This window comes from Canis aureus, chromosome 18 (assembly GCF_053574225.1).
Source record: "Canis aureus isolate CA01 chromosome 18, VMU_Caureus_v.1.0, whole genome shotgun sequence".
NCBI classification, from domain to species: domain Eukaryota; kingdom Metazoa; phylum Chordata; class Mammalia; order Carnivora; family Canidae; genus Canis; species Canis aureus.
The window spans coordinates 44,321,429-44,346,777 of NC_135628.1; the positions used below are offsets into that span (position 1 = coordinate 44,321,429).

The following is a 25,349-nucleotide window of genomic DNA, read 5'->3' on the forward strand; positions in this document are numbered from 1 at the left end:
CATGAATAAATAAATAAGATCTTTTTTAAAAAAATAAATTATCCTGGTCCCTTTACCAGGGAAGCTAATCTGAATGGCACTGTGATAGGTATATTTTTAAATCTGAACTGCACACAACAGAAAATTTTTAACACTGATTTGTAGAGAATTACTTTGAACATTCCACCTTGACCAGTAATTATACTTTAAAAGAGACAAATGACAATTTCCATAAAATATAAAAGGCAATGATTTAAAAATAAGATCACTTAAAAAAGTTCATGAGCCCTTGGGGCATCTCCAAATAATAAAAATGGGGACTGTAAGGCATAAGCAAAGTTGTAGGAACCATGTTGTTGTGATTTACCACTGTATGGTCAGCTGCGAGCACTCAATAAAAATCTGTTGAATTAACTGTTGAATAATATTCCTTATTGTATCCTTGTTCAAAAAGGCAAGAAAGTATGTTATGCACTTTAGAGAAAAAAATTGCATTAAAAATAAACAACATTTTGGGCAGCCCAGGTGGCTCAGCGGTTTAGCGCCGACTTCAGCCCAGGGCGTGATCCTGGAGACCTGGGATGGAGTCCCATGTCGGGCTCCCTGAATGGAGCCTGCTTCTCCCTCTGCCTGTGTCTCTGCCTTTCTCTTTCTCTGTCTGTCTCTGTCTCTCTGTCTCTCATGAATAAATAAATAAAATTTTAAAAAATAATAAAAATAAATAACATTTTGAACATGTAAACCCTAATCCCTAAAGGGTTAATAATAAATGTGACATTTATATGGACTGTCTAAAAGTCACACACTCTCCTTAAATGATTTGTAAGTGTTAATTTATTTGTCTTCTAACAATTCTGTGAGGTATCCCATATTACGATCACCATCCTTATTTTTAAATAGGTAAACTAAGGCACAGAGATCTTTCAGTAATTCACCCAAGGACACATGATTTGTAAATGGTAGAGTCAGTATTCAAACTCAGACATGTGGTTACAGACTCTGCACCCTAACCATTCTGGGACATTTTATTTTATCTTATCTTTTCACTTGGATATATTTACTTCTATGTAAAAAGTTTTCTATTTCAGATCTAAATGTTTTCACGTAGTACTTCTGTTACAGCCCCCTCTGCCCTGGAATTGTATACTATTTATTCCCAACCTGTGGAAAAGCCAAGATTTGAACAGAAGGTTTCTCCCACCAGGAGGCAACAAGGACATTTTTCAACTACTGCCCAGCACAGCTGAGTCATAGTGGAACATTGTTAAAGTCAATTCAGCCTTCTTCTGCCCATAGGGCATCTCGATGCTTTAATTCCTCCCAGGAATATAATGAAAGAGGGTGGTTACTTCTAATTCATAAATTACCAAATCCATTACAACTTCTATTTCCAATGAGGTTTCCTGTAGGTTTGCTGTGAGAAACATTCTTTATATCGTTGTTTTTTCCATTTCCCCAAGATGCACACACTAGTTTTAATATTAGGACTGAGTGATAGCCACCTTCCCACTAGGATCTCACTGTAGCTGACACAGGTTCCCAGACCAGGAGAGATCATTTTGACCTAAACATGTGGTCAGCACTTTTACCTTCTCATATGTATGGGGAATAAGACTGTGCGTGTGCTAAATAAGTGATCAATAGTTTACTGGATACTACACGAGGTCTCTAGAGACACTGGCGACAATAATATTAATAACTTAACAAGTCACTTACTCAGTAACAGGCACAACGTTAACTTAATTCTCCATCGCTGGGCCAAAGTATATACATACATTTTTAAGATGAGGGATTTAGACAAGACAATGTCTGAGTTTCCTTCAAAATCCAGATAAAATCTAAAATTCAAAATTCTGAAAATGTGCATGTAGTGGGTTTTCCTATATAATTATAACAGATTTATGTCAATTTTCCCTCAGACTTGCTGCCTTTATCTGAAAAACAAAAATAATAAAACTTTCCTAATGATATGACTCTTATTGACAACAGGATGAGGGTTTGGACAATAACATCCCATTCTACTTCCAACTCTTGGAGAGAAAGGCTATCACATCATATTTTATATTATTCTTTTAACATTAATAGTAGCGATTTTTATTAGATGCTTCCAACATATTTTAAGTAGGTTGAGAGCTTACCGATACCTTTTCAGAAACCATCTGTGACTTTTCTTATGCCTCTATTTCTTGTCCCATTCTCTCATGTGTGTGTGGTGGGGATACTCAATTTAGCCAACTCACTGACCTCAGTTTAGGACTTTCAGGCTGGTTCTAAGCACAGCTTCCACATCTAACATTTGCTGGTTGTTGTTTCACACAATAGATTTCTTAGCTGGCAACTCTAACTCCAAAACTGGAAAGAAAAACCAAATACCTCAATCTGTATTTTATGCCAATATCCTTCCAGATTAAAAATTAGAATGTCAAATAATTTGGCAGATATTTAACTGAGACCCACTCCATTTCTAAGGTTTGAATTTTTGCATAAAGTTATATTATTTTAGGTCTGTAAGCTTGATTATACATACCGAGTTTATTTTTATGTGATAAAATAGACTGTTTTTCAGACGTGTCTAAAATCTCTAAGCAACACAGATCATTAGTTCTCAATAATTTTTTTACTTTTTAATTCTCTAGTACTTTCTTTTATTAACATGAAAGAAGAAAAGTCCTAGCTTCCTATGTTGATCTAGAATTCAGAAGAAATCATTCAAGAAGAAAATTTCTAATATTCATATAAATACGCATTACTCAAAAAGTAAAACCAACATAGATAGCATTTTAAAAACCTTAGAAAACAAAAGAGGAAAAGCAAACTAATATTGAACTGATAGTATTAAGGTAAGAAAAAAACATCCAAATTACAAGTTTTTTTAAGTGTGTCTAACCTTTAGAATTTACAGTGTATCTCAGATTTTCCACAGTAGCCAGTTTCTTTAGCTCCCCAGTAAAAATTTTAGAAAACATGTGATTCAGACTACAATGACTCACAGTCATCAACATTTCAGTATAAATTGGGCCTGTTGACATATGTATCAGTGGAGTCTGGTTTTGGCCGCATTTTAAAATGTGGCTTCTTGGAAGGTAAAGAGCTAGAGTCAGAGGAAGATCCACGAATAAGGGACATCAGTGAATTGTTAAATTCTAAACAACTTTTAACACTTATGTATAGGTTAACAAAACTCAGGTTCAAGTGAAAGCACTATTGTCCTGAATGGCATGGGAGTGTTACATGAGTCTAAGGTTTGTTTCACTGCCACTCTTGCTAATCACCTAAAATTCTTTCATTCTGGTCATCACTGCCAGCATTTAGTGTTGCAGCCATTCTACATGCAGATTTTTTCTAAAAACACATTAGTGTATTTCAACTCAGATCCTTCATCACTTATCTGATTTACTGCCAACAATTCTACCCTCATATTGTATAGTAAAAAAAGAAAGAAAGAAAGAAAAGAAAAGAAAAGAAAAGAAAAGAAAAAAGAAAAGAAAAGAAAAGAAAAGAAAAGAAAAGAAAAGAAAAGAAAAGAAAGAAAAGAAAAAAAAGAAAAGAAAAGAAAAGAAAAGAAAAGAAAAGAAAAGAAAAGAAAAGAAAAAGGAAAAAGAAACATAATAGCTTCGCATATTGAAATCCCTTTGCCCAGAAGGTTTCCATCCACGGTGGAGAATGAGACGATCAGCCCTATTTGTAGCAGTCTGTTTTGCATTTTAAGATGTCTTATTACCTCACATGCATGATTTGGCTAAAAACGAACTAACGTTCTTTTGAATTTCCTCATTTCCATGGAGTTGGAAGCTGCCATTCTTAGCAATCAACCCCCATCCACACTGCTTCAGTCTGCTTTATGGTGACTGAACAGAGAGGTTTCTCACAGACAGAGTAGAATATGCATATGAGTTGCAATTCATATAATTCCTTCTTGTTTCCATTTACAGCTTTTAAAAAGCCCATATAGATGAGTTTTTTAGAGGATTTTTAGGACAGTGAAACTTGTCTATAAACTTGATACTATAATGGCAAATACATCATTATAATTTGTCAAAACCCACAGAATGTACAACACCAAGAGTGACCCTAATATAAACTACAGATTTTAGGTGGTATTGACATATCAGAGTGGGTTCATCAATGGTCACAAATGTACATTCTGGTGGAGGGATGTTGATAATGACATGCATGTGTGGGGGCAGGGAGTACATGTGAATTCTGTATAATTACTGCTCAATTTTTTTTTTTTTAAATTACTGCTCAATTTTTATGTGCATCGGGCAGCCCGGGTGGCTCAGTGGTTTAGGGCCGCCTTCAGGTCGGGGTGTGATCCTGGAGACCTGGGATCAAGTCCAACATCGGGCTCCCTGCACAGAGGAAGCCTGCTTCTCCCTCTGTCTGTGTCTCTCATGAATAAATGAATAAAATCTTTAAAAAAAAATTTTTTTTTTTACTGTGCATCTACAACTGGTCTAAAACATAAAGTCTATTTAAAAGGAGAACAAAATCTCTCATGTATTAGCATCTTCGCATAGCTGGGAGAAGTCACACTGTGATAAGACAAAACAGAAAAACAATGTAATTAAATGTTACCATCATTGTCATCATCATCCCCCTTGAATGTGAGAAAACTTTTGAAGGGAGGAGTGGGATATTAAAAAAAGATTTAAATAATGAAGCTAAGTGATGATTTTATGATCAGAGAGAAGACAATTTTAAGTATCAGCATTCCTTTTCAAAAGCGTGACCACATCTTTACAATAACTGTCTAGTTCACATGTTGATCAAAATTATTTCTAACATGTTGTCTTGATAATCTGATAGATTTTCAGATATGTACATTTTAGTTTGGAGTTTTAATGAAGTTTAGAAAAATTAGGGAAAAATAGACCTTTCTTTGGCTCAAACCACAGCATCAATTCCTTTGAAAATATTCTTCAGTTTTCAGATGTCTATGAAAACAACTGCCTGAACTTTGCATTAAAACTGCTCAGGTGTTAAACTGCTGAGAAAGCCTTCTAAAAGTAGAGTGACATCTTACGGAAAATATAGTTAATTCTGCTAATAGAAAATATATTCTGAAACAAAGATACGGTAAAATTGAAGCCTACAGGCCAAACAAATGGGCTAAGTTATATCTAACCTTGAATTGGTAACTATGGCTTCCATGGTGAATTTTATATGCTAATGATAAAAAAATAGTTAAAGGTCTATACTTTGGGGACTAACAGGCATTTATTCAGAGATATTCTATTTATCAAACTGACAGACTCTACAGACTCTACTCTGCATCTGAAAGCAGCTGATTTCCTTGTGTTTTCCACTATTCCCTACCGAATTCTGAGAGGCACATTACAAACAAACCCTGTACTCGCCATGGCCTCTGTAGAGTTACATCTCTAGTGTGTTCCGCAAATTAATCTAAAATGTGATTTACAATAATTTCCTTTCTTAAATCAAGACAGGGAACAGGGAACAGGGAACAGCCTGGAGGAGGAAACTACCAACATTAGGAAGGTAATATTTTAGACCTTTGGCGGGAAAGAGACCTGTCCAATTTTACTTGATTAAAACAATGGAGCCATTTAAACACGGTTCCTGCATTAAAAAAGTCACTGAAAAATATATAAACCAAAGCTCATGTGCTTATATGACAGAGTCCTCATGGTCTCTATTTTTCAGGGACAAATTCAGCCCAACTGTCTTTCCATATAGCTTGACATGATCCTTTAAAACAGTGGGAGAACAGCTGGGAAATATGGATGACCCCATCCTTGTCTTGCAGGGATTGCAGGAAAGCACAATTCTACAGGTTTATCTATTTTGTCTTAATCTCATCTACATGGAAATATACCCTTAAGTTTCATACTATTATACTGCAAATGAACATTAATTTCTTGGTGAATTTATTTATGCATTTACTTGTCATACTTCAATAATTTTCTTTTCATGCGATCTCAGTGCCTATTACAAATGTGTGGCTCTCATCTATTTGAATTTCCAGAAGACAGAATAAAAAGACATTTAGATTCAAGGGAGGGATGGTATAGTACCGATTCCAGATGCAACAGACCGATTTTTAATCACCAGAAAATATCTGGTTATTAGAAAATAAATTAATAATTTTAGAGATGTACAATGTACAAAAAGCAGCATGGGAAAGGATCTGGGAAAGTACTTGTTCAATGCTCTCAGTTTTCAGGTGAGGAGCCTAAGGGTCAGAAAGGATAAATGACATCTTCAAAGTCGCAGGCTAGTTAACAGACACAACCAGCTCTCCTAATGCAATGTTCAACACATTCGGCCCATAACAACAGCATAACTAGATGATCATTTAAGGCCTGCAGAGTAGGAGCTTCAAATCTTAAACACCTTTTGTGCATGTTTACATTCACTCAGTGACGTTTGTTTTTGCAGCCCAATGTTACAAACATAGTAAATACCAAGCAGGTGTGTAGGGCCTATGTGTAAGAGCTTCAAAGCAAACCTGAGGTTCCAACACTATCAAAAGTCTTTAACTTTTGACTGTGCCCAGCCAAGGGAGCACTGATAAAGAGAATATTAGTTTGTAAACTGCTGGTTTACCAAAGCAAATCAGCAGAAATTAGAAATTTAGGTGGGTGTTAGTCTTTTTTTTTTTTTTTTTAAGATTTTATTTATTTGTGAGGAGGAGAGAGAGAACACAAGCGGGGTCGGGGGGGGGGCGGGTAGGGGGGCGCAGCAGACAGAGGGAGGGAGAAGCAAGCCCCCGGCTGAGCCAGATACACTGTGGGGCTCAATCCCCAGGACTCTTGAGACCATGACCTGAGCAGAAGGCAGATGCATAACCAACTGAGCCACTGAGGCACCTCCGTGGGTCTTAGTCTTTATGCTAATAATTTAGTCACACATATTTTTAATTCATTCAACCAATATTTGCTGAATGTCTACTCGTGCTAAGCATTGTTCTGGACACACAGCACAGATAAGAGAGAGAAAGACAAGCCAAGTCTCTGCCCTCACAAAACTTACAATCAAGTAATGTAATAAAAAAACTAAACAGATGAACAAATGAACGAAATCATTTCAGTGCTACTGAGGAAGTTAAACTGGATGATAGTAATGGGAAAGGTTCTATTTTTAAACAGGTGATAGATGATCTATGATCTCTTTGATTAGAAGGAGGTAGCCATGTGAGAAGCAAGAAAAATATTCTAGGCAAAGGGCTAAGTAAAAAGAGGCTCCGATGTGGGAATGTGTTTGGGGTTCAGTTGTACCACAGTTAGGCAAGGAGCAGCAGAGTGGTGAAAACACAGGCTGGAGGAGGGATCTGAAATAAGTTTTTTCATGCAGATAATATAAAGATGAACCCTTTTTTAGAAATGAGTCTGAATACCTCTACACAATTTTATTATTATTTTATTATATACAGGCAAGACAAACCTCGGTCTTAGGAAAGCCATAATGATTCTAAATCACATAGAATTTACTTATTCAAAATGAATACAGAAAATAAGACCCAAAGAAGCACTTAAATATGACTGCTTACAAGGGAAAAAAAAGTAGTTACAGCATTTTTTGTGTGTAGCTGGAATTCAGAACTGAAATCCACTTAAATCTGAATGGGTCTACAAATAATACATGATCCTCTGGTTTACCTTGTCTAGCAGGTACACTCTCCATAATACTAACATTGGCCTCACCCATTACTATTGAATTAGTCAAATGACAAAATGTTCTTTAAACCATGAAGTATATTTTCCTTTTTATATTATAGTGTGTCATATTTGTTGTATGTAGAAAATACATATAATGACCAATGATGTACTAGAATGCATATACACAATCAATAATTTACTAGAAAATTAGGCAACTCTATAAGGTAAAGCATCCATGTGTATAAATACAAAGAAGACTGGGCTACCTGAGAGTCAAAGATATGGATCAAGCATCTGAATCCCAGTTTTGCAACCATTTACCTGAGTGATCAGGCCTCTGTGAACTCAGGTCTCTCTGAAAAATATGCATTACTATACCTTACTAGATTCAAGAGACAAGGAAACAAGAATTTCTAAGTGTCTGGCACACAGATTAAATTCAATAAATTCTAGTGTTTCCCCCTGCTCCCCAAGCAGTTTTTCTAATAAAAAATAGTAACATTTAAAATATGGGACCTATACTCAGACAGACTTCATTTGTCTCTTTTAATCAATTTTCACATAAGAAAAAAAAAGGTAGGACAAAAGAACTGCTTCTAAAGCTCTTTATACATCAAAGTCTGAATTAAGACCTAGTGTTTCTAATTGTTCTGCTGCCTGGAAGCACCCCATTTTGACTGTCTAGCTTCTCCACAGCTTCTACTGTGCTTCCTTCAGCTCAGACATTAACACGTGCCCAAGTGCAGTAAATCACAGCTAATTGCATGTCTTAAATTAAAAGACAAAAATAATGCACAATTAATTGGGGGGAAATTGTCAGTTGGTGGATGAGTCTTGCTCATTACACTTTGTGCACAGGATGCATGCCAAGGGTGTGTTTCAGGCAAGAAGACTCAATCTGTGACACTGAGGGGAAGGTGCATGGCACAACCTTTCTGCAGAGCAGTCTGGTGCAAGGAATCACACGCTTCAGAATACTGACACTGCCACAGCAGCACACACAGCTTCCTCTCCAAGGACGTTCAGTGCAGGACTGCAGTTGACAGCAAAATTTAGCAAGCACTAAAATTTTCATTGATAAGGAACTGAATAAATGGATGAGGTTTGCGCCATTAAAGGAAAAATCTAGCTGTTAGAAATGATTTTTTTTTTCATGTTTAACAATATGAAAAATTGTGCATGGCATATTCTTAGGTGAAAACTGTTTATAAAACAATATGTTTTGCAAAAGATAAGTGTAGAGGAGGAGGGGAAAGTACTAGGAAAAGAAACAAGGAAACATTTGCTCTGAATATCTCTAAATTTTCTAATTTTCTAAAACACTTCCTAAGCCTTTTAAAACTGAATTTCAATTTATTTCTGAACCTAAAATTATAACGTATCTGTTTTAAAGATCCAAATGAATCTTTTAGGATGAATTTACCTGACAATTATAATAAAGATGTTGCCATAAAATTAAAAAACAATCCCCAGTAATCATTTATATATAATCACATTATACCCTTGGATACATAAACAAAATCAACTTTGTAAAATATATTTTATAAATATACAAGAAAACCATGTTCAATAGAATTATATGTTCAATGCAACTACTTACTCCAACATATACCTTATAATATATTAATACACCAGAAGAAAACCACTATAAAACCTTATTAATTTACTGATATTGACAAACTACAAAATATGCTCACAGCAAATCCAATAACCCTAAATTTGAAGAACTATAAATCTCTCCTCCACCCACCTACTCTTCCATTATTTTCTACTCTGTAATTGAAAGATTTTATGTCTGGCACCTAGTATTATTTTGATGCTAAAATCTGCAATAAACCACACACATACATACACAGAGTTTCATCATTTCTGCCAACTAGATGAGAAGAAATGACACTTTTGCAATATATATTCGTTATGCTAACTTTTGTTCTATTTCAATTTTAGGAGGAAAGAATATATAAAACCCAACAGAGTATATTCATTCCAAAGGTACTGAACAGTTCACTAACCTTGAAATAAGAAATAAACATTTCTTGCTCTTTTATTTATTGGAAGGTGGGGTGGGAAAAGATAATCATATTTCAGGAAAAACCTGTATCTCAACCTCAGGCATGTTTATGTCCCAAGGGTAATATTTCCATTCCATTCTTAATGGAACAAATTTCTAATCAGAATATGTATTCAAAAATAATTGAGGCAATGCAATGTCAACATATCATGCTGCCATCAGCATCCCTTGGTGCTGGGAATCAACTCGGCACCCTCTCTGCTGTGACATAGCCCAGGCAATGCAGGGATGTCACACTTGATGAAGGGAGGAGAGCTAGCAGGGATGATACAATTTTGCCCCCATCTGTGTACTCAACAGAGTCTGGAGGAAAGCTTCAAAGCTGGAAGAGGCCAACCTGAAAACTTTAAGGGATGGATGACTTATAACTGAAAATTACAACTTTTCAGTCAGAATCAGTGTCTACTTCTGTAAAGTTATTGAGAATTCCTGAAACAGTCATTTCTGAAAAACATAACACTGGCCCTAGATTTTTAAATTATTAAAATGGTAGGGCAATATGTATTATTGAATATATGTATTGAATACATTTTGTGATGCCTCCTAAAGTCCAGAGGCTTAAATTAAGGTTTCTTTAAGTCTGACAATAGATTGATTATTGTTGAAGCAGGTGATGGGGAATGAGTTTTCCTTACACTCTCCTCCTATTTTTTGAAAATATTTGACATTTGCATGATAAAAGGTGAACAAAATTAGGTTTCTTTCAATATATTTTATGCTAAAAATTTGACTGACTTTTCCTTTAGAAATATATGAGATCTGATTTATGCTTATGATTATTCAAGACTCTAAAGAGCAGCGTCAATTTTTAAAAAATCCATGAAGCATGATGTTGATCACTAAAAAAAAATTCCTTCAATCCTCAAAAAATTTTTACCATGATCTATAATGACAGAAGCACACCTAAACAAATGCAATGCCACCATCTGCCTGGCATTCTCACAGTGTGACAAAATAGACTGGTAATTAACTGCTTTCCTACCGAAATCTGCCAGCTTTAACTCCCCCGTGTCACTGATCAGAAGGTTCTGTGGTTTCAGGTCTCTGTGCAAAATATAACGCTGGTGGATGTAAGACAGCCCTCGCAGCAACTGAAATAAAAACAACTGAAAAAATAGGGAGACAAGAGTTAAAATCTGAACACAGATAAATGCCAGTTTCTATATACAATCTGCCTAGTACTTGTATTTAGCAAAAATGGGTACCCATCACTAAATTTCCTACCCAAATTGCTTAAAGAGAACATACATAAAGGTATGGAAATCCCTAGTTTAGTTAACAAGTAAATCTGGAATTTTCTACCAACTTATTATGTCAACCCAGAGTGCCCTCCTCAGCCAGAAATCTATAATCCAATCTGCATTCTATAAATTAGGCAAAATGTAAAGAATCAATTCATTTTAATACCTGATTTCCTCAGGCTTACATTGATGCTGGAGACAGAGGGGAAAAAATCTATCCATAACTTTATCAAATAAAGCAGAATTTTTTTGCCAAGTTTATGTAAATGTGCACATATTCAATTCCATAGAAATGACATAAACATGTTACCCAATGATTCACCCATTAACATGATTTAAGGAATGGAAAGATAAGATGATTTCAATAATTAAAACAAAACAGTCACATGGCCCAATTAATACTACATTGTAATTATAATGCTTTTGCACATATGGCCACAGAGATTAGGCTGTCGCCTAAAGACAGACACGCACCTTTACTGATTACAGAGCAGACCCATCTGAAAGGAAACCAAAAACAGAGCAACCAAGAATTGAAGAGCAATATTTTCGAATAAATATTTTTAGGAAATGATTGATGGTTTTCTATGTTTAGTTTCATATTGGATTATATCCAATATTTTTTGATAATAATATAATGTGATTTTCAAGGGTTTCCAATATTCTGTTTATGAAAAAGGAAATATTTTATTTTATTTTATTTTGTTTTATTTTAATTTAATTTATTTATTGCAGGCTCCATGCCCATCAGGGAGCCCAATGTGGGGCTTGAACTCATGACCCTGAGAAGGAGACTTGAGCTGAGATCAAGAATTGTACACTTAACAGACTGAGCCACCCAGGCTCCCTGAAAAAGGAAATACTTCAAAACATTTCACTTCACAAAATAATCCTAATAATTTCTAGTTTTTAGAAATCAATCTTTTAAAACAAAAATAAAAACAAATGTTTTAAGTGCCTTCGGTATTCGAGTCTATATAATTAGCTAGTGACAAAAAGCAGTTTCAGGGAAATGTGAAATGAGTTAGTTGTCCAAGACGGATGATATAAGGATTCCAGAATATTTAAATGGAAGAGATTGGCAAACTCCTCAAGGGCCCTGGAAGCTAGCATCTCTGGAAAATTTCCAACTAACAGGAGTGGAGAGTGGGGCAGGTGCAGCTACAAAAGTCAAGTAAACTTTTTACAGGGTAGATACCTTGAAATCACAGGAAGACAAATGCATTTCAGAATCTTTGTATGTGATGACATGCCATGGAGCAGCAAAAACCTACAATCATTATTTCAGAATCTAAGCATCACAAAGGAAAAGCCTGTTTGTTCTGTGTTAGCCTAGATTAAATGAGTGGCTCAAGAACCTCAGGAAGCAAATGTCTCTCTAGACTCCTCCTCTCAATCCTTCCTGTGTAGCAGATGGAGAGACTTAACACCATCACCAGCAGCTTCCAGCTTCATTCTTTCCTCCTAATACCCCTCCCACCCCAAAGACTAAAGCTTACAATTTCTAAGAAAATCCATATTCCTTCAGTATAGAAGGGAGGAGGTGAGCAAATAAAGCTACCATGTGCCTTCAAAAGCTTAAAAACAGAAGGCAAGAGTAGACCACATAACCACCTTGATTTTAAAAAAATGGATTGTGGAAAGAAAGTTTTAGCCTTCTGAAAAGTACAGAAGTCGGAGACTTATCAGAATGTGACTGTCTATTTAACTGTGGCCATGAATTTTAGTTTAATACACACCAAAGGCCAATTGCTGTTCTGTGGATGTATCACAGAATACAACCTCATTTAATCTCTGTAACAGCATTAGTGAAAGAGGTACTACTGTGATCTCTGTGTTCGTGATGGGGGAACTAACCACAACTTCTCAAAGTTGTACAGCAATTAAGTGGCAGAACCAGGTCTCAAACCCCGGCAGTTTGATTCCAAAGTTCATGGTCTTAACCACTTCACTATAGGAATCTTGGCCAGACATCAACACAAGTAGACAAGATGTGGACATAGAAGCTGCTTCCTCCAATACAGGATCAAGGCTAGGCAGATAATACCAAAGCCTTCATGGCTACTAAGTGAGCCCTGCTGCCAGCTGGGTGCTCAGACTTCATCATCCTACGCTCCCTGACTTCAAGTAATCTCACCCACCCCCACACACCAAGCACAGCGCTCTTCACGCCTTTACCTTTATTTTTGCCTCTTTTCTGAAAAAGAAGCCCCCTCTCCCCATTGCCTGTGTGATTCTCCAGGTCTCATCTCAAGAACTGTTCTTCCCTGGAGCCTACTACTGTGACCACCTCCTCAACCTTCACTCCCTCTACAGGGCGTGCGTCAGTGCTCCCCCTCTGTGCACCCAGGGCAGCCTCTGTACATGTCTACCACATATGCTATCATCCTGGCCCTCACAGATTGTGTGCCTTAACTATCTTCCTAACCTGGGTACACAGCTTATATTCCTATATCAGTACTGTGAATACTGAACTGAACTTTGAGACATTTGGATGAAGCAGATACAAAAATAACACATAGGAAACAATGCAATGGGATTTTCTAAGCACCAGGGTAGAAGTGGGTAAATCAGGCATTCCTAAAAGGCTCTTTTTTTAATATCTTTACTAATTAGTGAAAATATATAATCCTCCTGCTAATACAAAAGCTATTCAAATTGGATATCATATTAAAGGAGATTAAGAATATTGGTGTCAGGGAAGGATGGGAGTACACACTCCGATTACAATTGTATACATGACAAATGAAGCCCAGACATGACAAATACAGCCCCAAACATGGTTATAGCCCAAACAAATTTTAGCTCTTCAAGCAATACACAAAGTTAAGTCAGAACAAATCTCCATAGAATGAATTCATTCAGGATTTATTAAGTGCCAACCATATGCCATGCCAGGTGCTGTCATGCAAGAGGGTTGCAAAGATGAATACGAGGTTATATGTAGTCCTTGGATTCCAGAAACTCACAGTTCATTGGAAATGGGAGACACACAACGGATGGCTACCACTTCAAGAAGTCTGCACTGTAACAGCAACACAAACTCAGTGTACTGAAGACACAGAGGAGGGAGGGTCTAACTAAAATTTCAAAAAAAAAAAAAAATGTAGAGTTGATCCTTCCATAATATAAAGAGCAGCCTGTGGAAGGGATAAATCACAGGAATCTTGTCCCTCTGAACACAGAATTCATCACACATAAAATTTTAATAGGAAACTAAATTGAGCAGTCACTAGATGCATAAGTTGAAATGATGTGTTAGATGACAGACCTCTTGCTATCCTGAGGGAAAATATCAAAGCAACCAGGCAAGTAGGTCACTAGATAAATTAAGAAGATAATCCCAAATAAACGAAAAGACAGTATATGAAACTATAACCCTACCAAGTCACCATCATAAAAGTAATGGTAGCAGGGGGACAACGGTACACTTCACTAAACACAGTAGAAAAGCTGGTGTTTTAGAAATAATATTTTGCTGTGCTTAAAAGAATATGCGCTGCTAGCTGAGGGAAGACTGTGAAGAAGCGGTGGTCATGCTCAGTTAAATAGAATGGAATAGTCTTTGGAAATGTCTTGAGAACTCATGTCTTGGGACTCTCTTCTGTCAAACAAGCAGGCAAATACCTAACTTTCATATCAATTTTTGAGAAAGCCATTTCATTTGGCTATATAAATCACCACACAACAAGCTACACTTGATCTTTTTCAAAAAATTATTTAAATTCATGCTACACTGGCTCTTATTTTTTAAATTTATTTATCTATTCTATTCTATTAATTTATTTATTATTTAATTAATTTATTTATTTGTATTCATGAGAGACATATAGAGAGAGGCAGAGATATTAGGCTAAGGGAGAAGCAGGATCCCCACAGGGAGCCCGATGTGGGACTCCATCCCAGACCCTGGGATAATGCCCTGAGCTGAAGGCAGATGCTCACCAACTGAACCACCCAAGCGTCCCTAAACTGCATCTTTTGAAAACCAGAAGACACTATGAGAACAAGAAGGATCACCAAAGAGAGGCCACCTGCAGAGAAAAGAGTAAAAATCATCTTTGGTATTTGCTAATACAAATTGTAAACACCGATGGAATCTCAGAGACTGAAAAGACTGATACTAATGGAAGACTTACTCTAATTGAAAAGTTGTTCCGAGTACTCTTACGTGTATCATTAAATCCTTTCCATCAATCATCCTGTATTTTTTTCTTTTCTTTTAAATAAGAAAACTAACCTCTAAAGGCACAAGAAACTTACTCAAAGTCATCCACTCATCACACAGCACTTGTGAACTTCCCATTATACCCCATCACTTTAAGTGAGGTTGATGATAAATGCATGGATCAATAGAGATATATACCCATTATAATGAAAGTGCTTTTAGTAATTGAATCCAAGTTTGTGAAAGTTTCAATTAGCATCTTATGTAATGAGTATATGATTCCTGCATTTGTTTTTGCTATTTAAAATCCTCTCAGAAGTTAAGAACATGGCTCTAGGTACTAAAGCTGGTAAGTATTAACAACAGATGTGAAACTCTCTTCCCATCTTCCTATTAGGTAGAGATAAGGTCTTCCTACAAATACAGTGTCACCTCAGGATATTCTCTTCAACTTTATAAAAGAAGATTCCTCCAAATTCTTCAATATAATCACTGAGGATTTATACTCTATTTTGAATATGTTTACTTTCTGCAGTACAAACCCCAATGGGAAAATGCCTTAAATAGCAATGATCTGATGAACAGGGACATTTTTGCCAGCAGCAGATCTATCTATAGCCCAGTTGTCTTGTCATCCCTGGAAGGAAATTGCTCATATTCTCAGTGCCATGGTATATACTTCTTGGGGATAGCCTTTAATACTTCATCTATTCCCTAATGAAACTTTTTAGATTTTAAGTAGGTTTAAAAAAAAAATCAAGGTAAGGCCTTTCATCAAAACTTTTTAAGTTGGTAAAAGGCACACATTTTTGGACTCAGTGTGTTTTATTACTCAGAAGAATTATTGGCATTTGCAGTAAGCAACAAGATTTAATTCCCTTCTCTTCCTAAGTCTATAGGTGTGATCAGATATTCTTTACCTCAACGTTTACAGTCATTAGGATCTATGAATGGTCTGAAATGCATGCATTATTTAACATATGTGGTTCCACTTAATATGAGACTAAGCACACGGAACATCATACAGATTTTCATGGGTCAATTTTCTTTAAGGAATAACTAGAGTCTTTTGGGGCTGATAGGAGGCTTATTAGAAGTATTAGCAATGACACTATATCTTACGGTATATAACCAATTCTTACAAAGACACTTAATGTACTTTTTTGCCACCTGAGAACCAAGTTTAACATCTTCGGATCTTAAATTTCTCATCTTGAAAATGACTGATTGAGTCTTAGATAATGACTTTAATACTCATTCATATTGTAATGTTATATCATTTCATAATTTTTTGAATAACAGAAATGGAAGGGACTCTGCAAATAAAAGAAGTATAATAACTGCCATTTACTAAGTGCTTATGATGACATTGTGCTAAGGGTTTTATATTCGTTTAGATAATTTAATCCTCCCAACACCTCTACCAGATAAATGTTATTATCCTGATTTCACAGATTAAGAAACAAAGGCTCAGAAAAATTAAATGAATCGACCAAAGGGCTACATAACAAGTAAGATGTAATACTAATATTTGAACCCATTTTTGTCTTGCTCTGACACCCACAATTAAGAGTACTGCTTGTGTACTGTTTGATTTTTTTTTTAAAGTATGTGTACTATTTGATTAAAGTAGCTATACATGGTGTGAATCTAAGGCTGGAAAATATGACAATGGCAAATAAACCAAAACTGTACATGGGTAATAACTACTTCAAACAACATGGCCCACATTTAACACTGTATTGTTCAAAAAACCCAAAGGCTACACAAGCATGAAATTACTCAGATATCAAACTTTCTAGAGATGGAAAATGATTAGAAACTTTGAGATCACAAAATATTTGATTAATGTCAAAATATTTTACAATATACAGCAGATAATGGTTTCATTACAATATTAGGTCATCTTTAATTTTTAAAGACCACAGTAGGATTCATCATGATTCATTCCATTTAGGCGAGTCTCAAATGTGTAAATATCTAATGCAAATACCGAATCCTAATTTCAAATACAGTGTACAAAATTCATCTTAAATAGTATCTATCTTACAAAACACCATTGCAGTATCATGTGTTAAATTTTTCGAAAAGAATTCTTAGAATACTATACAGAGATGTAAGGGAGACAAAAATAAAACCCCAGATATTCAGGATCCCTGGGTGGCGCAGCGGTTTGGCGCCTGCCTTGGCCCAGGGTGCGATCCTGGAGACCCGGGATCGAATCCCACGTCGGGCTCCTGGTGCATGGAGCCTGATTCTCCCTCTGCCTATGTCTCTGTCCCTATCTCTCTCTCTCTCTGTGTGACTATCATAAATAAATAAAAATTAAAAAAAAAACCCAGATATTCAATATTATGTGTCACTGTGGACACTCTTGACAATGTGATGTGTGCTACTGGGACAGTGTAAAATACAAATATCCATGCCCAGCCATCAGGCTGTAGACGTACAGTCTTTTGCCATGTACTACAGAGAGGTGTAGTTCCTGGAAACTGAGTCCCAGGACTAATTTATCTTGCTGCTTTGTATCCTTTTTGAGATCTTCAGTTCACTTTTCCTCTTCTTTGTTTCACTCCCTCAAGGTCCTGAGATATAGAACACTTTATCATTTATAATGAAACAGTTATTGAAATTATATTCCCTAAGATATTTACCCTTAATATCTTATTCCTAAAGATGATAATTTACTGGAGAGGAATAACTCCAACAATGAGAATTTTGGGTGTTTGGGCAAGCTCCTGTAGGGAAAGACTGAGCACACGTTCTGTGATCTTTGAGTATACCAGGGAAGCTGGCCTCCTATTCTCTTCTGTCCTCCACCCAGGGGCAGATATCAAGCAAGGTGTTGTTCGAGGCACAGAGACATCCACCTGGAACACGTAGATTGAAACCACGGGAACCAGAGCTGGGATACTTAGAAGGAGTCAAATGAGGTTTGAAAGATCTTTGTTTTGTCAAATTCCTTGAAAGAAGCTCTAATACAGTAAGTAGGTTTCCAAGTTATTATGGTTTGTGTATATGATGAAGCAAGTTGGTAAGGCTGAGATGAGAACTTTCCCTTTAATAAAGTTGGTCAAAAGCCTAAAATTTGTGAAATGTATGCTACTTTCCTCTAACTAAAGGGTCATTCTTTTTTTACACACAATGGAAGGTAATAAATGAAGTTTAAGATGGTTTTACCGACCTTTTTAAAAAAGATTTTATTTTATTTATTTTTTTTTTTAATTTTTATTTATTTATGATAGTCACACAGAGAGAGAGAGAGAGAGAGAGAGGCAGAGACATAGGCAGAGGGAGAAGCAGGCTCCATGCACCGGAAGCCCGACGTGGGATTCGATCCCGGGTCTCCAGGATCGCGCCCTGGGCCAAAGGTAGGCGCTAAACCGCTGCGCCACCCAGGGATCCCAGATTTTATTTTTTTTAATTCATGAGACACACACAGAGAGAGGCAGAGACAGAGGAAGAAGTAACAGAGATCCACACAGGGAGCCTGATATGGGACTCGATCCCAGGATCACAACCTGAGCTGAAGGCAGATGCTCAACACCCTGCTGAGCCACCCTGGCGTCCCGGTTTTACTGCTTTAAGTAACATCTAAAACACTAATCAATATGAAGTGTCTAGTATCAACTGATAAGACTAATACAACTTTTTTAAAAAGGAAAGAGAGCCCAGAAATAAACCTATGCTTACATGGTCAATTAATCTATGACAAAAAGAGGCAAGTATATACAGTGGATAAAAGACAGTGTCTTCAATAAATGGTGCTTGAAAAACTGGACAGCTATTTGCAAAAGAATGAAGCTGGACTACTTCCTTACACCTCAAAGTGGATTAAAGGCCTAAATGTGAGACCTGAAACCATAAAATTCCTAGAAGAGAACGAAAGCAGTAATTTCTTTGACACTGGCTACAGAAATATTTTTCTAGATATGTCTCCTCAGGCAAGGGAAACAAAAGCAAAAATAAACTATTGGGACTATGCCAAAATAAAAAGCTTCTGCACAGCAAAGAAAAGCATCAACAAAACAAAAAGACAACCTACTGAAATGAAAGCTCATATTTGCAAATAATATATCTGATTAAGGGTTAATATTCAAAATATATAAAGAATTTATACAACATGAATCCCCCTCAATCAATCCAATTAAAAAATGGGCAGAGTTGAATAGACATTTTTCAAAAGACGACATCCAAATGTTGAACAAACACATGAGGAGATGTTCTACATCACTCATTATAACTGAAATGCAAATCAAAACCACAATGAAATATCACCTCATGCCCATCAGAATGGCTAGAATCAAAAAGACAAGATATAAGAAGTGTTGGAGAAAAAGAAACCCACGTGCACTGATGGTAGGAATGCAAATTGATGGAACCACCAAGGAAAAAGTATGGAGAGTCCTCAAGAAATCTAACAATGCAACTGTCATGTTATCCAATAATTCCACTACTGGGTACTAACCCAAAGAAAATGAAAATAATAATTCAAAAAGATATATGAATCCTTATGTTTACTGCAGCATTATATATAATAGCCAGGATATGGAAGCTACCCAAGTGACCACTGATAGCAGGTAAAGAAGAAATGGTATACACACACACACACACACACACACACACACACTGGAGTATTACTCAACCACAAAAAAAATAAGATTTTGACACTGGTGAAAACATGGATGGACCTAGAGGGTATTATGCTATGTGAAATAAGTCAGTCAGAGAAAGGCAAATACCATTGAATTTCACTTATACGTGGAAATCTAAACAAAATAAACAAGCAAACAAAAACCAGAAACCGACCCACAAACAGGAAATTGGTGGTTGCCAGAGGGAAGGGGAGTAGGGAGATGGGCAAAATACGTGAAGAGTGAGAGGTACAGGTTTCCAGATAAAAACACAATAAAATTACAATAAAAAAATGAGAGAGAGATGCAGACTGAAAAACTGACAAAGGTGATAAATCTCGAGTGTAAAGCTCTTAGAGAAAGCTCACATACATAAGCTATTACACAGAAAAATAAATTTCAAATGGAATGCATTTGGATACAATGATCAGCCTCTCTATATCCTCCCAGAGAGGTCTCAAATAATAGGAATGGATACATTAATGATAAAATATCTATGAAAGATGCACTGACTAGTCACATGAAGGTTGTACTGTCCAAAAAAATCAGAAAAATCTTTGGCAATGTGTACATAACTCTATTACTCAGGCTAATTTCCCTCCTGGGTCATCACGTTTGTCTCGGAAAACATGCAAACAAAGGGGTCAAGTGCAGGATCCTTCTTCAACGGGAGAGACGCAAGGTGAATGTCTTGAAGCTTAAAACCCAGGAGGATGTACTCCCACGAAGCACTCCCCAAGCTGGGTGATTTCATCTTACAATTATCTTCCATCTTACAAAATATCATATGGCATACTTCCAATGATCATATTTCACCAATCTTTGGGGTGATTTCTTTTCAATTAGGTTTTAAAGCACTTCTTAGAAAGACTGCCGTTTAATTAGCTGCCTTGATTCCTTTGTCTGTTCCAGATTGTTATAAGCAGATCGACAGATGATGCCAAAGATACAAAAGGCATGATCTGAGCAAGCGGCCCACATTAGAAATTCACTACTGAGACTCCTGAATGTCCAGCACAACATGAATCAGCACATAGAGTTTTACTTTCTTTTATTTACTTCTTTTATTGTTTCTTTTATTGTTAATTTTTCACTTTCTAGATATGCAAGATAATTTTGTTATAATAAAAATGTTCAAAAGAAACCTGGACAGGTGCTGAGGCTAAAGCACTCTTTAATAGCTTCATGAAATAATCATATTTCCCAAAATACAGAATGAGAAAAGGCGTTATATATTCACAATAATGCATAGTAAGAAATCATTACCAGCTAAATGAGAGTTCTAATGCAGAATATGGAGAAAATCAGGTGTTATCTGATTTTCTATTTGAACATTAGAAAGCCTCATTTAAGAATCCATTCTCAGTGCCATCTGTATAAGACAATCTTAATTTGGCATAACATTATTCTGTCTGTTATACACCTGCTTGTCCCCTGGACTATGAAACAAAAATAGCAATTTTTCAAGCATAATAATCCTCATATCTTTTTAATTAATATAGATGTTGAAATAAAAAAAATAAAACTCAGCTTTAGGCCAGTAGGATTTCAGATATTTCAGAGAATAAGGCACAGTATTCATAATTATTTTGATTATTTTGGGTTATCCCACAACAATTCAGTTTAAAAAGTGCAAGTGCATTTTTACAAGGAATCTTGTAGAAAAACCATTAAGATAACATGGAAATGAAGGTACATTACAGAAAAACACAGGAAGATTCAATGTCATCATGGTAATAAGATTCATGCATTTACATTTCTAGATATCAGCTGGAGACAGCATCAATTAATCTTTTTTTCATGAACCTTAATTTTAAGTCTCTCATGATTATCAATTTTTAAAGAATACATAAAACACTGAAAGAAGGATAAAATTTAGACTGTCCTGGTCATTTTCTTTACCTCAATGATCGATATGTAAATCACTGAGAATTATAAATTGAATACAAGTTCTGCACTCAACTCAACCAAGACAGCCAAAACCTAATAAAATTCATAGTGAATGGCTTAAAAGGGGGAAAAAATAAACTACCTTCCCCCAAAAATTCTAACCAGTTTCTGACATACCAATTATGTCCTAGCAATTGGTTGCTATACCTTTAATCATCATAAATATTTATAACAAGGACAATGTCCTCAGGCTTTTGATTTAGATTTTAAATTGCCCTCTAAGTAATTAACTGCTAAAATTACCCATTTGTCTAAAATTGATACTATGCTAAGAAACAAACCATTAGTTAATAGTGAATATTTATTTCACAATGTCATATTGAGGATAGACACATTTTGTGGGCAAAATAGCACAGTAATTCTAGAAATTTAGTTAACATTGACAATTTTTGTTATGAGTTTATTCCAGTATTTACAAGGAATATGCATCAAGCAAGATAAAACTTTAACAGATGTTTTGCTGAGGATTAGTACAAAATCACTGAGAATATCTCATGCTTTGTTATGAAATCACAAGTTATGTACCATTCCAGGTGGGGGTTTTTTGCCCCTCTGTTTTTCAATGACACATCATCTTTGTAATGCTTGAAAATTTTATCTGGTTCACACTAAAGAATAATCTCAATTCTTAGGTACATGACATCCCACATTATTACCATAAACAATGATATATGAAGTCTAACCAAAAATATGTACATTTTTAGAACCAAGATAAATGTTTCACATATATTGTCATGCTGCCCAATAACTTAACTAAAAGTCCAAATTGCCAGATTTAGAAGCAAAAGGATTTGATCACTGTACTTTCCTTCTTTCCATCATGAATATTCAGTATTTATGGCATTGCAATCATTTAATGATCTAGGAGCTATTTAGGCAAACACAGCACTTCGGAATTATTAAAGAACATGCTCTTTTAAACATAAAAGGTTATCTTGCCTGGTTTTCACACCTCCTTAGATTTACAGAGAACCATTACAAGGTCTTATTTTTTTTTTTTTTCAAGGTCTTATTTTAGCTCAACTTTTTTTTTTAATTAACTTCTAGCTCAGCATTATGAACAGCTGTTAACTTAGTAAATATTACTCTTATGTTCTTCATTTTGCATTCATAGATTAGGTGACAATAAATATCACATGAAAAAAAAGGTAATACATCAAACAGAAATACTCATGGGACATCTGTCATTATGTCATAGTCAGACTTCTTTGAGAATAATATCACCTGCAGTGCAGATCCTAAATGTAACCCTGGAGGAGTGCATTGTGTCTAAGCAGGTGAAGAAAAGCTAGCACATAATTAGGTGAGTGGCCTCCCATGGAAACCAACATGGTAATAAGGGCCGTCTGCTTCCATGCACTGCAATTCAGATGCCAAAACACAGGCATTAACAAGCTGCATTCTATTTTTTAACTTCCCACACCCTCAGAGAAGGTTTAAGTATTATCTTCAATATGAAATGATGACAAACCTATGTGACTGAGTGCATATAAAGTCAAATAAAAAGCTAATTACAGTAATTTAATGTATTAATCATGCAGCGTAGGGAAAAGAATATTCGACAAAGAGTCAAAAAGCCCTTTTGAGGATGCTAATCCTGGAAGGAGCTTGCTTGGTTACAATAGATTCACTTAAAAAGGTGTTTTTCTTTTTTAATTATACCAATAATTAATATTTAAATTATTGCCATTGTGTAAATGTTACTTATATTTGAACCATCAAGTTTACTATGAATACTTTTCTTCTGCCCTACACAAGGATTTGTTTTTCCTGGTGTTAGTGATGATCTAGTTCTTTGGTTTATTGGCTTGTTTTCCTTCATTTCATTTTCTTTGTGGTTACTGTTAATTCAGTGCCAAACGCATTTCCCATCTTGGAAATCTGCTCAAATATGTTAGGTATTCTACCTACAATTTCCTCTTCTTCAAAATCTCTCCTAGAAACTTTTGATCTGCTCCAATCGAACCAATGGATTCTCTCTCAATTTGATGCGTAACTGTCACCCTGGGATTCTTTTCAACATGGTTCTGAAAATCTCTTGCGTCACTCTCCTGTGGTAGCCTCTGTTACTGGTTTTGTCTTCTCTACCTTGGTTTATACCCTGAATTCTAGTGGAGTACATCCTCAAGTAGCTTCTCGAGAAAGGATGCCAGGGTGGGCATAATTTTCAACTCCTTCAACATCTAAAAATAATTATTTTACCCTCATGCTTACTTGACAGTTTGTACAGAACACTAGGGTTGAGAGAATAGTCGTTGTTGTTGTTGTTGTTTTTAAGTAAGGTCTACATCCATCATGGGGCTTGAACTCATTATCCTGAGGTCAAGAATCAAATGCTCTACAAATGAGCCAGCCAGGTGCCCCAAAAGAATAGTTTTAAGTCTGAATCATTAAGCCACTGCCCCATTCCTGTTTCCCTTTCAGTGTTGCTACTGAAAAGTCTAATGCTGCTGTGATCCTTGGTCCATCACAGTAAAGCTGTTACCTTTTGTAGGATTTTTCTTTGAAACCAGTGTTCTGAAATTTTGCAATAAGGAATCTTATTGTCAGTCTATTTTCATTAAATGTTATGGGCATTTAATGGACCCTCTTCATCTTGAAATTCACATCTTTCACAGCTGGAAATAGTGTAGCTTAATGATTATTGCTTTACACGATTCCCTCCTGTCTATTTTCTCCAATTATTCAGATATTGGATAACCCACACTGGACCTCTTATTTTTTTTTTGATACTTTCTTTTTTTCATTTATTAGATTTGTGTTTTAATGCCATATTTTCTGGCATACTTCTTCAACTTTATCGTTCACCCTTTTTTGTTATTTTTTGTCATCATATTTTTAATTTCTAAAGCAACTTTCTGTTCACTAAGTTCCTCTTCTTAAAAGCAGCCTATCATTCTTGTTTTATAGATACACTATTATTCTTATATCTCTTCGAGAATATTGATAACTTTTTTAGAGTCTTCTTTCTTACCTTTCTCTAATTAATGAACAACTTTGCTACTTCCAAGTTACTTATTTGTCAAAGGAGGGTCTTCACTATAGATTAACCTGGATTCTTCAGGTCTATTCTTCTGGACTGGTCAGATTCTCCACAAAAGTCTCTTACAATTTTCTACCTTCAGATCTGGGTCTGACACCTGTTTCTAGAAGCACCACAGGCCAGACTCTGTCTCTCATGCTCTTCCCTATTGTACCCACCCACCCAGCCCCTGCCCATGTCTCTACCTCTCTCTGTGTGTCTCTCATAAAATAATAAATAAAATCTTTTTTAAAAATCTGATTCCAATTCTAGGAGATGAGAAAAGAGAGAGAGAGAGAGAGAGAGAGAGTGTGTGTGTGTGTGTGTATATATATATATATATATTTAAAGTTTTGCAGGTGATTCTGCCATGGAGCCAAATTTGAAGACCTTCAAACCACTATGGAGCTTTCTTATACCTTTAAATATTCCAAGAACTGAGATTGTCCAGTGCATTTTGGCAAATCCTCAAGGAGCCAAGATTTTCAATAGCTACGGGTAAAGACATACCATATATCAATATATTTTGCTGACTTTCAATTATTCAAAAAGACATAAGAAGAGGTAAATCATACTATGCTCTTTTAAAGGCAAAAATGTAGTAGAGCATCCATCTGTGACCACATCAAACAACTTCTGAGTGCGTATAATTCCTGCTCTAT

The 25,349-nt window shown here is 35.8% G+C and overlaps 1 protein-coding gene across 10 annotated transcripts in view; it reads right to left on the reverse strand.

The window, feature by feature from the left end:
* The window catches only part of CDK14 (cyclin dependent kinase 14), a 721,053-nt gene that overhangs the window by 255,461 nt on the left and 440,243 nt on the right, over positions 1-25,349 (reverse strand). For all 10 annotated transcript variants that reach the window (XM_077857033.1, XM_077857032.1, XM_077857025.1 and 7 more), the window contains one exon: positions 10,655-10,778. In XM_077857033.1, coding sequence (XP_077713159.1) covers positions 10,655-10,778 — 124 coding nt within the window. The remainder of the gene's footprint in view (positions 1-10,654; positions 10,779-25,349) is intronic.